The sequence below is a fragment of the Grus americana genome, chromosome 14 (assembly GCF_028858705.1).
Source record: "Grus americana isolate bGruAme1 chromosome 14, bGruAme1.mat, whole genome shotgun sequence".
Taxonomy (NCBI): Eukaryota; Metazoa; Chordata; class Aves; order Gruiformes; family Gruidae; genus Grus; species Grus americana.
The window spans coordinates 9,491,497-9,508,899 of NC_072865.1; the positions used below are offsets into that span (position 1 = coordinate 9,491,497).

The window sequence follows — 17,403 nt, forward strand, 5'->3', positions numbered from 1 at the left end:
ATATAATGTTTTGTAATTTGTTAGTGTGCACATTTTGGAAGGTTGGAAAAACAACGTCTGGCAAAACTTCACTGCCATACGGTGCAGTATCTCTCAAACATTTCTCTAATCCTAATGTCATTCTTCTCCCCTACGATGCCACTGTATTAGTGACATGGTGGCCAGCAAAGCAAATTGAAATGTAATGAATGCTCATTATTTATGAATATTCATTGCCTATTTGAGTGCTACTGAATGTTCTCCTGTACTGGTAGCTGTGAAGTTTCTGCCAAACAGAGTAGCTCAGGTTTTTCTACTAGCATAACTGTACTCCGATTCCTCTGAGGTCTGAAGAGAAACCTCAAACCTTCAGAAAGTGGTTGGTCTAACTCTCCAAATAAAAGTCAACTCTCATGGTGGTTGGAGAATTTCCATCTGAACTTTTCTCCCTTATCTGTTTGCTGTAACAAAACGGGGTTTTTTTTCCACAGAAATCTGTATCAAATTTTAATGACAGTTTTCCCTGTGTTTTCTTCTTCTGGCAATTTTGGGAACACAGTTCTGAAAGCTCCTCTGGGAAATTCACAAAATGCGCTCTATCTTCATCCAGGTACTATTTTTCCATGAATTCATGACATCCTCGTAAAAATAGAGGGTAACAACATATCACAGCTTGACATCGTTTAGATATTCTGGGGGAAGGGCTGTTTTATTATTTCATTTCTTTGAAAAACATAAAGGGCAGCTACTCATGGGTAGAAACTGCCACACCTTATATTTTTAAAATCAAGATGTCTCCCGCTTCCATTGTAGCATTTTTTCCTTTTTCAGTTAGATGCGATACTACATCCCTGACAAGTGACTGGCAAGCAGGAATCCTTTCTATCTGCGGTAACTGGAGTACCCAAACTTGACATTTCAGGAGGTATTTCCATGGGCATTATGTAACAGCGATGCTATTTAGTAAAGACTAGAATACTTCAAATGGTATCTCTTAAGTGTCCTGCAACGTGGCGGCAGCAGTGTTAACACATATATGTTACGAAATAATGTTTAAATAACGAAAAAAAAATCACAAACTCAAACCTCCAAGTTCACGAAATACCTACAGCCTAATGGCAGAACTGAAATTCTGGAATCTCTTCGCCCAAATAAACGACTAAAAATCTGCCTCCCAGAAAATCATTTCAATCTTGTTTTCATTTATTCTCAGACTAAAAATAAATTTTGAAAGATCAAAATTGCTGCAGCCAGATACTCTAAGCTTTTGCGTACCTCTCCTTAATGGCTGATTTATGACCTAGACAAATAGAAACAGAAGATTTTCTGCTTTCTGTTTGACAGGACTGGCTGTGAGAAGGGCAGCTCCACCTACCCACCGAGTTCTTGTGAAATTCTCAGAAATATCCAAAGAGGAAGCAGGGGTCTGGGCCTGCAGACAGCTACTCTGCTCCGGTGAAGATTAAAAAAAGACATCAGCATAATTCTGTGGGGCATAATTTAGTTAACACAGTTTTGGATACCTAAATTGGAGCTGTATGAATCTCTCTCTGCTGTGCTTTGCTAACTTGATGGATCCCAAGATTTTACTCCATTTCAAGCACACAGCCTGACGTCCCACGTAGAGCCCTCCAGAGAACCTCACCCAGCAGTTCTTAGGGGCTTAACTACTCAAACCCTTAACCTCTCCCTGACCTGCCATATACTCTTTGGGAAGACACGACATCCTGACTTAACATTTGCAACCTGCAGAGAACCTGCCACAGTTTTGGCAACTTACTTCAGTGGTCCCTAGAGTTAAAATCTTGTTGAGATCATATTGAGGTCTTTATCTACAGATTCGCTAAAGTGAAGCACTTAGCTTTCTGGCCAGATTTTCTCTCTTCGGAAGGACAAATCCTCTAGCTCCATCTGAGTACACACACAGGACTAATCCAGCCCTGGTGTGCTCACTTATATTAGAACCGTACGGTAAGTCCACAGGGCAGTGAAGAGGTTAATATTATATGTTCAGTGAGGTCAAGCTCCAAGAACACATAACAAGCCATTATGTAAAAAATTGCCTGAATTTATGAGTCACTGCATTTATGAAGGAACCGATATGAAAAAGACAACTTGGCAAAAGTAAAGAAAATGATTTCCAGCTTGAAGTTTTGCAATCCTTCTGTATATCAAGGCTCACTTACTGTTATTACTATCCATGTTGTGCAATGTTCTGAAAGTCACATTTTTTTCCCTTGTGTATGCATAGAGATGTCCAACAACCCTGGGTATTCTTCCCTCATAGAAAATAAATTAGAAAGCAGACGTAACTCAGAATAACATACAAGATCCCCTCAAGTAGAGTGGTAGACTCCTAATATTTTTTTTCAATATTTCCCTTCTAAATAATAAATCAAGCCCACTGCATTTATCTATATGGTATGATATGGTGCAGAAAAAGCTTGTGTGTTTATATTTTTCACATAATCACGAAAACATTCTTAAGCAAAGCACTAAGATATAACAGGTGCTTCCACCCAGAGATGAAACAAGTCAAACAAAGTTTCTTTGTTTAAACCTGGCCAGTTTGTGAATGCAGTAGTCCCTGACTTTGATTTATACCAGCTAAGGGCAAAATGTATCAAGTTTTGAAGATTAACCTTTCTCAACTCGCTAATATTTTTCGCTTCAGTCACTATTCTGTCTTGTATTAACAATTTCATCAACTAGCATGGACATATGCAACACCAAGGGATTGAGGGTTGAAATGGTTAAAATGGAGATGACAGGGGCATCCTCTTCATGACTCTCCACACTGCCAAAACTGTAGTGGTTAATGTTCCCGCAAAGTCCATTACAGCACAAGAACCAGGTCACTAACTCAGATTTCTGAGCATCTTTCAGGAATCATCAACTGTTGCTGCACATGCAGCTATGTTCAAGGTATACAATGACCGTTCTCAACAATTCTGTTGCAGCCAGACCAGCTAAAGGCACTCAGTCTCAAAGCTTTATTTTAAAGATTATCCTCTCAAAGTAGGTTATAAGGGAAAACTTTCCTTTTTTATTAACCTAAATAGAAAATATCTAATCAACTAAGACACAGCCTAGCAATCATTTTTTCTTTCAAATCTGAAGATTTAGTGGGAAATCTGTGTATGTGCCTACTGCAGTGACTGTGGGCTCTCAGATTGCCCAGAACGGGCAGGATTGGCAAGAAAAGGTCTTTAAATGCCCCACTGCTGATGAGAGGATCTACCTGACGTACCCAGCTGAGGCACAGCAACTACTACTCTTCACTTACTGTAGGAGGTTTTGCACCTGCAGACAGCAAATGGTCTGAATCACTCATTACTATCATGAACTAAAACACAGTAAAAGCTTGACTGCCTCAGATAACCCAATACAGGGACTGAATAATCCAGCCATGCACTATCATTCCCAGTATAAGGCAGACACCAATAATGGCTTTGTTACATAATGACCTATTTTAGACATATATACACATGCACATAGATTGATATATATTTCATATTAAAATAATGGCAGGACATTGCTTTAGAAATCATGGTTGTCTCTGCTTCCATCTGCAAATTCTGACATCGTGGCTTATAATTTGTCCCTATTTCTGCCCTGCATCTTTCATCTTTTGCTGCTGTTGAGCTGACTCGGAACCAGGTTGCTGGCAAACCTCACTAATTCTTCAGTGCTCTCCTGTGGAGGAGGAGGAAGAAAAAGATAAAGAAATAAAACTGTCCCTTTAAAAACCCAAGCATTTAAGCTGCTTGTCAGTCGTCTTCTTGACAAGGCCACTTGAATGTATTCTGGAATATTTGCATAAATGCTCACAGTGAGTTCACCATGGCAGCTAGCGCTAATGGTACATAAAGTAATTTAGTCACTTCTCTTAGGCATCCTGTCAGGGTGATAAGCACCCCCTCTTTGCCTTGTTGCATATTAGATCATTAGATAATAAAGTGTTAGAGCATGCAAACTGACAGGGTCTCAGGGACTATCGTTTTTCGACGGCATTGCATTCTGCCAGTGAGGAAAAATAAAAGAGAAACTGATGCTGCAATTGGCTTTACATTCTTCTAAAACCATTCAAATATTTTTGGGGAAAAAAGAATTTTTACTTTGCAGCAATATGAGAGTTTTAACTGGAAACTTTGCAGACATCTGCAGCAGTGGACTCCATGCTGGTAAACTTGAAAAGCGTTGTTGCAAACTCTGTCAGAATTCCCCCCTTCCATAAGCTACCCACTTAAATTGCATTGGAAGGATTTTGCTTTTAAAATTGACACCCTGGGATGAACTACAAGCTGAAATACATTCTACTGGTTGGGGCCTCTTGGCTCTTCACTATACATCTTACTATATATGTACAATTTAGAAAGGTCAACCACACCGGCTTTCTGGTTCACCATAAATATAAAACAAGCGAGGATCCAACTATTTGTGAATGAAAAAGTGATAATTATTGAAAACCACAGATTACTGTGGCTTACCCTATTTATACCACATAGAGATGTATGAAATAATCGGCTTCTGCCAGCTATTACTTTTGAAAGATAGATATATTTATTTGAAATATGAGCTTCTTAACCCGCTGGTTGCAAGGAGGACAGCGTGTGGATACGAAACCATGATCTAGGTTCCTAGTCATATTCAGAGAGATGAACTATGAAAAGAAATTTCATTTTACTGTCTGACAAGCAAGATATAAATATAGATGTGTTGGATGTCCCAAATATAATCCAGGCTACCTGCTAATGAGATGGTGAAACCTAAACGTGGAGGCACCAGGCTCCTGTGTGGCTCGGGAGGTAAAGCTTTCTTTCCAGCTTTTTGGCACCCAAAGTCTCTTCTAGGTGTCACATAAACTGCAACTCCATCTTTAAGAGCAGCATGTCCCAACACAACTTTGTAAGGAAAAATAAGCCGGATATTGTGTAATTAAACTAGGCAACCAGCACGCCTTCTCGCTATATCCCGTCTCCCCTTTCGCCAGTGAGTCATTCCTCTCTAATGTGATCGGATATTTGCATTAAAGAGTTAAACATCTAGAAAAGTACACGGGAATACATTTGGTCAAGGGCATATCATAGTTAGACCCCAGCATTCAAAAACCTATGATCAGAACTTGCTCACCAGAGCAATGAACCAGAGCCAAACTGGCCGTGACTACTTAGCTTCCCATTTCACCATTTAGACACTGTTCAGGTCAAGGTGCCCTCCCCCTGAGGGAGGCAGAAAAGCTGGGAAGAGGGAAGGCAAGCAAACTGTATCTCCTACGTACACTTGAAGATATTATCCAAGATAAAAATTCAAAAAAAAATTGAAGAAAAATAACATATTTCAGGATTCAAACTGAAAGTGAAAACTAATTTCAGTGGAGGAAGCTGTCATCTGTTCCAACGGGTCTAAGGTTCGTGGTGGTTACTCAAAATTCTATAGCATTAAGCCCAGTTCAGACTTTTGCTATTTTTTTTCATTCAGTTAAGTGTTTTAGACATCTAATATCGACATTTAAAAGAGTTACTGGATTTTCTTTTTTTTCTCCCCTGTCTCTTCAATTCAAATGTGCGTAGAATTCCTGAAGAGCTGGGTTGAAGGATTTAGGTTAAAAAGAAAGGCTCCACACCAAGCCTTTGGGAAGAGTGCAGTTTTGCAGTGTGGAGGTTGCTATTCAAAAGTAAGAATTTACTAGCGGTTGCTTTATGAGGTTGCTCGAGAGGTGCCTGAGAAAGCAGATTAGAAAAATCACCTTTCCCACAAAACGTACACATGGAGATATTTTGCAGATGTTGACTTTCAATGTTAGCACAGTAACTAGGGTTTGTGGAGACATGTAAGCATAGCATTATCCCTTTTGTTTCTTTTTGTTAACAGAATCCCTCAGGTAGGAGGAACGGGAATGATAGCTGTGGTAAAATGAGACGCTACTACACCATGCATGCAAATAAAGACATTTATGTATGAGAAAATAAGTATTGCCTTGACCAAAAGCATGCACTGAGAAGATTGTAATGGGGAAAAAAAAAAAGAAAAGAAAAGATGGCATCTACTTTAGTAGGAATATAAGTAAAAAATAGGAGTGTTTTTTTGAAAGACTAGACTTAATGGAAAGATTATAAAGTTGAACAGAGAGAAGTTTCCTTTTGTAATGTTCTGCCTTCTGCTAATTAATAAAGACAGAGTTCGTACATTCCTTACAAAAAATCAGCAAAAATTACGACAGTGGTTTGTTTATTAAATTAGGTTGTTGGCAGGATGAAAAAAATTCTATAACATGAATTATGACTGAAAATGGCTCACAGCCTACATAAAAAGTTAGAGCTAAATAAATACAGATGTAAGTTATGTTTATATAATGAGAAACGCTGCTGAACTAAGAATTTTAGGTTAGTAAGTGTGAACTACAGACCTGATTCTGCAAACACTTATCAATACCCTCAACTTTACTGACACAAGAAGCCTCATTGATCCCAACAGGACCATATGTGCGCATAATCTTAAATATATGCGTAAGTGCTTGCAGGACTGATGCCTGAAAGCATAAACAGAAAAGAAAGCTATTTCTACAGGAATCCACTGAGTAGTAGAAACCCACATTTTTACCCATTTCTCAGTATTAATAATTTCTTTTAACACACCTAGTTAACATTTTTCTGAGTGGCATTCACTTTCCCAGAGAAAATCTTATCTGGTTTCTTCAAACTCTTCGGAAAAATCTATTTAATTATTCATCAGATCCTTGACAAATATTTGTGCAACAAACCAGCATAAAGGACTGGTGCTTTCTACACTCAACTGCTTCAATGGAAGCTGAGGGTACACATCTCTTAGAGGAACCAAGCACCTATTGAATTTAGGATTACAAACAGCTTTGAAGACAAAGAGCTATTCTACCAAGCTGGAACAAGGACAGGGGAGTGAAATGCCCTCTATTTTTGTTTTGTTTTTCAGTAGTAGTCATGAACTTTGAGGACAAAGAGCAAAACAAAACATTAATCAAATCCAGATTTTTCAAAGTACATTTGCACTCCACAGCTCCCATTTTAAGCACCTACACTCACCAACAGATGTTCTCTTCCAGGACCAGCTGATCTTACAGAAAAGATTGCTGTCCCTCAGGCTGCTTCCCGCCACGTGCCCCCATCCCACCCTTGCTGGGGTTTACTGTCCTTTCAGAAAAGCCAGACAGATTGCCTTGCACCATTTCTCCTTCTATCATTCCAGCAAAATAAGCTAGATTGGCAAAGAGTTATTATTTAAACAGCTTAACTCGAATGAACTTATTTGGACTGAAGGAGACTAGGGAGCAATCAGACAACTGTCATAGCTGGCATGTCCATGGTGGAGAATAGCCTGCAGCAGGGAGGAGAGACAAGCAGCTGTGGCATGCAGGGAAGAGCAACTTCCTCAGCTGGCACAGCTGGAGCCAGAAGAGAACATTCGTCCATGGCTTGAGTAAGCAGATGGATTTCCAAAAGGGCTCTGCTTTCATTTAGGGCAATTGAAAGGAACAGCTGGATCTCCTAGAGAGCTCAGCACTCCATAGATTAGAAGAAATCCAATTTGAAATTTGGGTGCTGAGCACTTCAGAAAATATTCAACATCCTTTAGATGCACAGTCAAAAATCAAGGCAACCTGGAAAAGATGAGGTTCCAATTTTGGGTGCTGAATACATGTAACAAAAAAAAAAAAAAAAGAAATCACCACACTTCATTGACACGCAGGACAGACTCTGCACCCATGTTTGCCTACTGGTTTGTTATTTCACTACATTTAGTGCTGACCTACTTGAAAAATTCCCTGTTTGGTCTGGAGGCCAGTCTCTTTAACATATCCAGTCCCAAAGGTATAAAACTGTTACAGGAAAATTTGAAACCAGTAGCCAGAGACACAAACCAAATAAATCCACATTTAAAGTAGCAATGCCAACCAACGAAAATGATATGCCTACCATGTTCCAGATAAGAAGGCGTACCTTCCGAGGGATCGAGTCTTCGAGCTCTCCGCCCGTGCTTGGAATTGTTGTGTACAAACATATTGTCCGACACTGCCAACACATGGCCATCAACATTGACTGTTGTAGACACCACAACCTGCAAGCACAAGAGCAAAATGGGGGAAAATTTGGATATATATGTATGTTTTTTAAGAAGCAGAGAGTGTAATAAACTCAGTTAAATAAATAACAGCTGGGAGCTGTAGAAAATTGCATAGCTATTTCGCATAATAACTGGTGCTTATGCTGTACAAATCTAACAAGAGACGCTATTGATGAGTGGGTCCTTTGGCATCACAAGCTTTTGATGCAGTTTTAAGTTAAATTGCAGAGTTTGTAGCTGCATGGCAGACAGCACACTGTTAACCATCATTTTAACAAGAAGATCTTTATTAAGTATTTTTACCCCTATATACAAGGGCAGCTGTGTTTCACCCTAAATTATCCTTCAGTTTCCATGCTGAAGTAGATAGAGCTGTTGACATTGCAAATGAGAATCGACTCAGAATAAAAGAAAACAAAAGTGCGTTTTGTGAAGTTCCAATGAGAGTTGTTGCATGCCTCCCCCCACCCTTCTCTACTGCTCTCCCCTCAGTACAGTCACTACAGGTTGTTGAACTTGCCCAAATTTCTCCCGAGCTCTTTCTCAGGGAGTACGTATAGGTATGTTTGTGTACACATGCACACTTGACAGTGGGGTCTTGATCCGGAGAACACAACCCTATTCATCCAGCGTTAGAATTATTTGTATTTCTCAACTTATCTCAATGTCAACACCTGGGATTTGGTTTGAGGTGAGGGGAGGGAGACAGAGAGGCACTGCCCTGGAGGCAGGATCCAACACTTCTGCTCTCCAGAGCAGCCCCGGGCGGGAGAGGAGCCAACCCAGCAGGGGCAAACAGGTAGGTGTTGGGTCCAGAGTAGAAGACCCAACTGCTCAGAGGTGTCCAGAGGGACCTCTCAACCTTGAGGCTCAGCAGGCACCATTCTACAGGAAACCCGTGTTGAGGCTGAGGGCACCTGAGCCACAAACCATTGTGGAGGAAAGGGGGGGATGCACAGGGCAAGTCCCTGGCAGAGCTGTGAGCTAATCACACCGTGTCTCCTCCCACCCCACTCACACCAAGCGGCCTCATAGCCTCCCTGGCTTTCATTCAGCCGCCCCCTCCCACAGCCTTTTCCCAACAAAGTACAGCATTCCCAGGGTTTTACTCCAGCCAAAGATTTGGCCTTCTGCTGGCTGCTGGTTTTCCAGGAGCACGCATTGCCTTCGAGAACTTTGACTAAAACAATAAGAAGAAATGACCTACACTTCTCCTTACATTAAACACGGAAAGGGATTAAAAACTGAAACCCACAGAGATATGTTTATTCATGCGACCTCTTACAACCAAATATAATAATTGTCTGTTAATTGCAGTTTCAGCTCCCACCTCATGCTTCGACATGTGAAACAGCAATCAGCAGCTCCTGTTTAATCCACCTATTATGTTGACTAATTAACTTTGCTCGACAGTTTATTTCTTCCTCCATTATCAGCCCCTGTCAGCCGCAAGCACACTGCCGCAAAGGGGGACCTCAGCCCTTTTGATTGATCACCGATAGATTGACATGCAGATTAATTTAATTAGAATCACCTCACTTGAGAAATGAAAGACAATGGCAAGGGGGCTAATAGATCTGCTCTTATAATGAGGCAAGCCTCCAGAGCCACGGCAGAGGATTTCTGATTTATTTTGCTGAATTCCCCAGTCGCGCTGAAAGGCTCTCGCTTTAATTGTTCTTGGTTTTGAGAGGCTTTAGCCTCTGAAGAGGTGAAATGCTTTACAAGGATTGGCAAACATTGCTTCAACTCTCTCAGGAAGCTGCTGCCTCTCAAAGTTGGTCAAATGGGGACACTTAAAGGATCACTTACAACAATTCAATTTCATCACTTGAATTGGATCTAAAAAAAAAAAGTTAACATTTTTTCCACCTATTTCTGACCAACAATTAAAATGCTCAAAATTATAAAGTAAGCGATGCTGCTAAATTGCCCATAGCTGATCCCGAAGTCTTTGTCTTTAAAGAGAAGAATACAAGAGAGAATAGTTTACATCTAAAGGATCCTAAAACCGTCCCTCAGAATGGCATTCCAGGCAATAGATTTTTGTGCCTGTTTTAAGTGAAAGATATTAAAATACAGAATAAATGATTCAAGAGCTCTTACAGATGGAAATTTGGAAAAAAGAAAGCACCAAACACCATAGGTAAGTTTTTCTGAAATCAAACTAAGGGGAAAAAAACCCCAAGCCCTATATATAAAATTCCAAAAGGGATTTAAAAAGTAATTTATCCATTGCATTCCTGAGGGATAGATTAAAGTTTATGATATTTTCAATAAAATATGATCTTATAGTAAGTGGCTCAGGGTTTGCAATCTTATTTGTGCACTTGCAACCATTGTAAATTCTTTGCAACTGGGATTTTGAGCCAAACCCTTAACTGGCGTTGCCTGTCACAGCTCCATGATTTAAGCCATCTCCTTATCTTCTTCTATGGGTCTGCTTAGATGCATATGAAAATTAACACTATTACAATTAATAACAATGGCTACAACAAAATATTTTTCCCAATCCTAAAACCATATCGGTACACACGGATTTCCCACTGAAGCTGATCCATCCTGTACTGAAACCCAAACTTTTGAACATTTCTAGAAATAGGATTGCAGAAAAATAATAGATCAAGAGTAGTAATAGTAAGTTAGGTCTCAAACCTGTGAAAAATGTATATATAAGTAGCTGTCTTTATACAAGCACCTTTCTAGGGAAGAACTCGAAGAAACAATCCTAGTGAGGTCAGTTTTATGTGAGTAAATCTACATTTAATTTTCCCCACTCAGGTTTCTGAAACTGTCGATGCAACATATTTTTGAATTACTTAACAGTGTCTTCCTACCTGCCTCCTGAACAGAGAGTTTGATTTACTACAAAGAGACCACATTGGTGTGGTTCTTCAGTGTCGTTAGCAGAAGAAACTATAAAAGGAATCCCCAAGAGAAACTGTTTCCAGTCTCAGGAAATGCAGAAAAAGAAAGTGGTTACTTTATGTATCTGCCTGAAAAAAATATTATTATGCATAGTCCACCTGTAAGAAGCAGCACACGCTTACTGCTTAATTCTTTAAATGCAAAATCTCATCAATACAGGAATACTGAACATACACTGCACTAACAAAATATTAATGCCCCAAATTATTAACAGAGAAAAACTACACCTTGAATATTGTGTGCCACAGTTACTTGGATCGCTACAGAGCACTTACATATTTACAAGTTCTACTCATATTTTTTAATCTAAAAAAATACTACACTCTCCTCATTTTGATTTTGAAACGACTGGGATATGTTCAAGTTAAAGCACATGCTAAAACTAATTTGTGGAGAAATCATAAAATTAGGGGGAGGGGAGAGCCAAAGCATATGTGGAATGGGCACCGAGGCATCCTAAAACACAGACCATAGCAAGAGGGAAAGGCACACTACAGTTTAATAAATGATTAATGAGGTGCTGACACATTAATGTAAGCACAGGGACAACCAGGCCTGCCAAATCTCAAAACTTTCCAAATTTTGTCAACAAAACACAGTTTTAATTTGGGACAGGCAAACATGGAAAATGATTTTGAGCTTTAGCTTTAGCCCTTCGTAGATTTTGAATTTAAATCCTGTATCAACACCAGGGGAGACAGAGGTATGAAAGAAACACATCAGTTTACAACTTTCTTCAATGAAGTTGGCACTATCGACTGCATTAACGTATCACGGCTCTGTGAATTATTCTGCCTGCCATTAAATAGTTCCGTTTGTGAATACTTTGGAGCTTAGTTTAAAAAAAAAAAAAAAAAATATTCAGAGACCGGGAGCCTGGAGATCAAGATATTTATCCACATTTAGCACTCAGCCTGTTTATTTGTTATAGTATCTCACCTAATCTATCAAAATTAAGCATTGCATGACTCCTCATTTTTAACCACAGCCCATTAAGCTTTGCTAACTGATTAAGACATAGCGTGTTCCTTGTGCTTTTAATTTTCTCCAACGTATGGTGAGGGATCTGATATTTTTGCGACATCCCCAACATCTGGTGGCAAAGGCAGAGCAAATCTGATTAAAATGATTTCCAGGTTTGAAGTGTGTCATTAGTGTTAAGCCTGTAACTCCTGTGTTTGCTGCTCTTTGGAAGCTATGCAGAAATGGCTTGAGCAACATCTTTATCTTCATCACCACTTGGTGACCTCTTCCTACAATGTGTTGACTTCTTTATTCCAGTAACTAAAAATCAGTCTCGATTTAACAAGACACTTAAAAAGGTGCCTAACTTAAAGCACATAAGTACAATACATTCAGGAATTTTGCTCACGTGCTCGAGGACAGGCCGGGCGCTTAATTACCTTGTTGAATTGGGCCACAGCTCTCACAGCTATTTTTCAGTCTTTTTTTTTTTTTTTTTTTGCCTTTCCCTTCTCTGGGGATGGAGCCTTGCATGTCCAAATTCCATTATCTGGGATTCATGAAGCATCATCTCTGTCTCTTATGCAAATTTGCAATAAGACACAAGTGGCTTCAATTCAAACATGAGTGGCAGCGTCCCATGGAGGCAAACTAGCCGCCTAGGCTGAGGAAGAGGTTGTGGTAACAGAATCAAACTGCACAGCAATTTCTAAGTGACTTTCAAGGTTTTCATAATAAACGAATGTTTGGGGTTTTGTGCAGTGACTCAGTCTGAAAAGTTTCCTCTAAATTAAAACTTGACATGTGTCAGTTTGCAAGCAGTTGTGCTAAAACAAGAACAACAAGATAAGTAGGACACCTGGGTTTCATTAATTACAATAACATAGAAAACTGTTTAGGTTGCATGAATAATTTTTTAGTGCTGAAAAAGAAAATCTGAGCAGAGTTCACCCATGATACCATATTATTATTATTATTACCACCACCACTACTAATTGGGGCACTACAGCTCGTCCCACCAAGACTGATGACTTATTGTGATGAAGAATGCAAAACCAGACTGAGCATCTGCTCCATGGGGTTAAGGCAACAATATGTGACATCACCAAATGTTTTTTTGCAATTGGGCTGATGAAACACACAGAGAGGAAATGATTTTCTTAAGGACAAGGGGGGAGTCTGTAGCACAGCTGAAGACTCAACTCAACTGTCTTGACTCCCTTCATAGTCGGGGCTTCTCCTCTCTGACTGTCTCCTTCTGCTAATAGAGAGACAATTAATACAGCCAGGGCCAGCACCGCTCCAGCACACACTTCTGCTGGCACTTGACACCACTCCAGTTGTCACATGCCTGGACATCTCAGACATGCAGAGAAATATATTTCCTTCCAGGCCCACAACTGCTTTTATGTTAGGCTTATCACACTGCTACATTTGCATGCAATGTTCAGGATAAAGCTTCCTCATTCATTTCTATATGCGAGTCTGAAGGAAGTTACACGCACAGGTCACCTGAATCAACACATACTCTGCATCTTCCCTGTACTTTCTTAACCTCTCTTATACCATATGACAACCACACAATTCCCTGCTGCAGAAAAAAAAAAACCAAAACCAACCTACTAAAAAAAGGAAATTTTCCACAGGACCTGTCCTTGGATAGTGCAAGTCTCGTGTCCCTGGCCCTTCCCTGTTGCTCCCACCAAAACCATAATCTGTGTTCTAACAAATCCTAACAACTTTTGGGGACTGATGAGTGTTAGACCATGGCAAAAGGTGGACAAATCTCTGGGCAGCTTAACAGTCCTGCACAGATAGGAGAATGAAGTAAAGGAAGGGAAAGTTTTTGGGTTTGTTTGGGTTGGGTTTTTTTTGTGAAAGGAATATGCTACTATTTACACAGTATCTGGAAATACTTTACTCTCATGGTTTTTACCCAGAACTTTGACATAACTATTAAAGACCTTGTGAGTCACTGGCAATATTTCAAAGGCAGCTGATAGCAAACCCTCCACTGACTTCACAGGGGCCCAGATTTCACTTGGTTCCTACATAACATTGTCTCAGACATCTAGGTGCATCATGACATTGAGATACTACGTGTATGCTTGGTCCTTTTCAGCCTAAGAAATGATAAATGAAGCCTGGACTCTGTAGAGTCTGGCTGTTTTATTTCAAGAAGTCTATTGCTGAAAAAGCAACAAGTTCAAAATTTAAAAGAAAAAGAAAAAGAAAAAGAAACAAAAGCAGCTATTGTAAAACAATAAGCCTGGGCACTTAACAGGATGCTGCAAGCTTCAATACCACCCAGTATTATAGTACGAGTGGTTTGCTCGGCTGAAAGTGATTAATTTCTTGAAAATGCTAAGGTCACACTAATTGACATGACCTGTGTAATTAAGCAGTCTCTGTTTACACATGGAAAGCTCAACTGCTGTGAAGCTGGGTTTGTATGACAGAATGTCTTTACAAGTCAAGAGATCAACAACCTTTCCTATGTCCTACCTACTCGCCGACACAGGCTCCTGATTGCTGTTCTGAGAGAACACGCAAAGGCATTACCATATGAAAATCAGCCTCGAGCCTGGACAAGCACAAACCCAGCAGAGTGTACATGTTGTCAAGCAAGCTCTGACAGGCCCCAGGGGTGAATGCTTGGCCTAAATCCCCATGCTGGTGAGAGTCCTTTTTCCACTTTCTCCTTCAGTGATAATGCCCTCTTGAATCACAGGAGAAATGTGACGGAGGGAGGAGTGTGGGGTGAGAAGCCGAGGGCTCTGCCATGCTAATGCTAGCTCTTATACTGATTAATTTAATCCCTGTGGCCACATCTCCTCACTTCTGCACTTCTGTGCTCGGAGGGGCAAATAACACCTTTCTGCCTTCCAGCATTGTTGCAGTTCAGCAGTTCAACAAAAGACATATGTTCTATTTCATTCACATAGCATTTAGCACTTTTATTTAAGTGCGACAATGCTGGAAAAGAAGCAAACAAGGTCCTGAGCTACCGCAGAAAGCAGCCATCTTTTGGAGTTGTTTTCCTCCAGAGACCCATGTAGTCTATGGGACAAATCTCCTGTTTCTTCCTCAGAACCTTGAGGCAAATCCCCACTGACAGACTCCATCATGTTTTCTCCCTGGGCCATACACACTCCTCCCATCAAGAGAGAACATCCTTCAGCTCTCTACCCCATATTTTTATTCAGCACATACTCTGGTAAAGCATTATTGACACAGTCAAAGGACCACATCTTCAATAAAGGGGTTGGAGCAAGTATTTCTCAGCATTTCCACTGTACCACTCTGCTACCAGCGCTGGGGAAGGCAAGTGCAGACCATCTTCCCAAGGGACAGTGCTGTACTTAATCCCAAAAGTAGTTGTGGACATAGGCGTAGCATAAAAAAATGTCCTTGGCCAGCTGAAGCTGTCTTGATACTACAGTTCCCAAGCCTCAGTGCCACATGCTGCAACAGCGGGGAAATACCAGCCCAAAACATCCCAAGATATACCCAATGGCAGTTTTTTCCAAGTGCTGACGACAGGGATGGACCCTCATCCCATTGATGCACATTTATCAGTCTTTAACACTGCTAAAGAATAACTGCTGACGTGTAGTCATGAGCCTGACTTTATTAATTGCTCTTATGCCCTCCTCTGCCCCTTCCAATAAACATGGTGCTCACTTAGTGTTTACATGAAGGCAAATAGTTCCCCAGGCAGAAGGGAATATCTCAGAGCAGTGTAGCCCCATAATCTAATACAACAGTGAGGTCATTTTGATTTTTCCTTTTCATGCTTTCACTTCCCGTGGAGATGACATTATCTTCAAGAGTTCTCTTGTCCAGAGCAAGAAAACCCAACTACTTCCTGCCAATTCTGCTGTGACAAGAAGTCCTCAGGCAATATTCTGTGACCTTATGTTTTTAGCATCTTCCAGTGAACTACTAGGTTAGTTTGGGTCAAAGTACTTCTGTCCCTAATAGCTGCTGATTTTTAAAGGAGGAAGTGTGTCTGACTGACCTGGAATCGACGCATGTCTCGAGGGTTTCCTGCATTTTTTAGGCAATTTTGGTTACATTTGAGGAAAAATTTCAAGAAGAACCTGTGGAGAAAGAGAAATGCACATTAACGTCTTATAAACAGTGCGTAATAGTACCATGTAACAGTCCCACGTTTGGTCCAACAAAGCCTTATTTACATTAGTATTCCCAACTCAGACAAACCATCCCACTGACCGTCCAAAGAGAGAGCAGAGCTTGTACGGGCCCCAATCCAGCAAAACACGTGAGCACATCCTAAACATTTAAGCATTAAATTAATAGATCTGCCGTGTCGGAGCCATTAAAGTTTGCAGAGGCAGTCCCTCTATCACGCTAAATGGCCAGCCTCGCTGTGCCATCCGTAGCAGCAAGGAAATAAGCGACACATATTTCAGCCCAGCAAAAAGAGGACAGAAAAATGCCAGCCAAGAAAATTCCCTTATGGGGTTTTGTTTTACAACTTTGTTATCGTGGGCAAATTTTGTTTTAATACAAAAATACTGAAAACGTTCCATACAGTTGAAAACTCCCTTCCACAATTAAACCCAATTTGTACATAAAATTAATGCTCAAATAGTGATTAGTGGGAGATAAAAACCTTGAGAGGAGAAGGGGGGAAGTCTTGCTTAAAAGACTGACTTCACGGACAAATGAAATATTTTCAATGAAGTCTATTTCCTGACCATACACAGTTCACTGAAGTAGCTATATGACCCTGACATATATCTCTAAAAAAAGACATTGCATTTTACAAAGGCAAAGAAAAAAGCAAACATTTCACTGAAAATATTTCCTTCAGTGTTATGCATCAGTGGACTGTAAACTCATAAAGACAACTCAATGAATAATAGCGGGTCTCAGATTCCAGGCTTCCTCCCCGAGAGCCAAAGTTTATCAACCTTTTGTCCAAAATAAACTACAGACGAAGGTCTACTAAAGCTCAGCCGTGCAAAATTTAATCCTACAGCAAGTTTAAAACCTAGCACAACCAGACAGAGCAGCATTACACTTGCAATAATTAATTGACCAAGCAGAGGCTAATCTGACCTGTCTCCATATACAAAAAGCGAGGTGGGGAATTGTTTGATCCCATTTTACTTTAAATCGGAAAGTTAACTTTTGCAAGCATCCATCTTTCAGTACCCAACCTGAATGCTAGGTCAGCAGAATTTGCACTCACTGCCACCAAGAAAGGCAAAACTGCAGGGTAAACAGCTTTGGGAAATCCCTTTTTCACGAGCAGCATTCTTTGTCCCACTCTAGTTGTGATGCCGCCCCTCAACGAGCCAAATTTTGGTGCTTGTTCCTCCATGCCAAGACAATCATACTAGCCAAATGGCTGCGAGGACAAATTGAAACTACAAAGGACTGTTTTCATTAAAGAAAAGTAGG

General features: G+C 40.4%; 1 protein-coding gene across 9 annotated transcripts in view; it reads right to left on the reverse strand.

Annotated features, from left to right (window-relative positions):
* Window positions 1-17,403, reverse strand: part of EBF1 (EBF transcription factor 1) — a 283,451-nt gene that overhangs the window by 90,126 nt on the left and 175,922 nt on the right. For 5 of the 9 annotated variants that reach the window (XM_054841800.1, XM_054841799.1, XM_054841803.1 and 2 more), the window contains exons 7-8: window positions 15,992-16,073; window positions 7,932-8,073 (exon numbers count right to left, since the gene is read on the reverse strand). In XM_054841800.1, the coding sequence (XP_054697775.1) occupies window positions 7,932-8,073; window positions 15,992-16,073 (224 nt within the window). The remainder of the gene's footprint in view (window positions 1-7,931; window positions 8,074-15,991; window positions 16,074-17,403) is intronic. The other 4 variants (XM_054841802.1, XM_054841801.1, XM_054841809.1 and 1 more) reach the window with 1 other exon arrangement.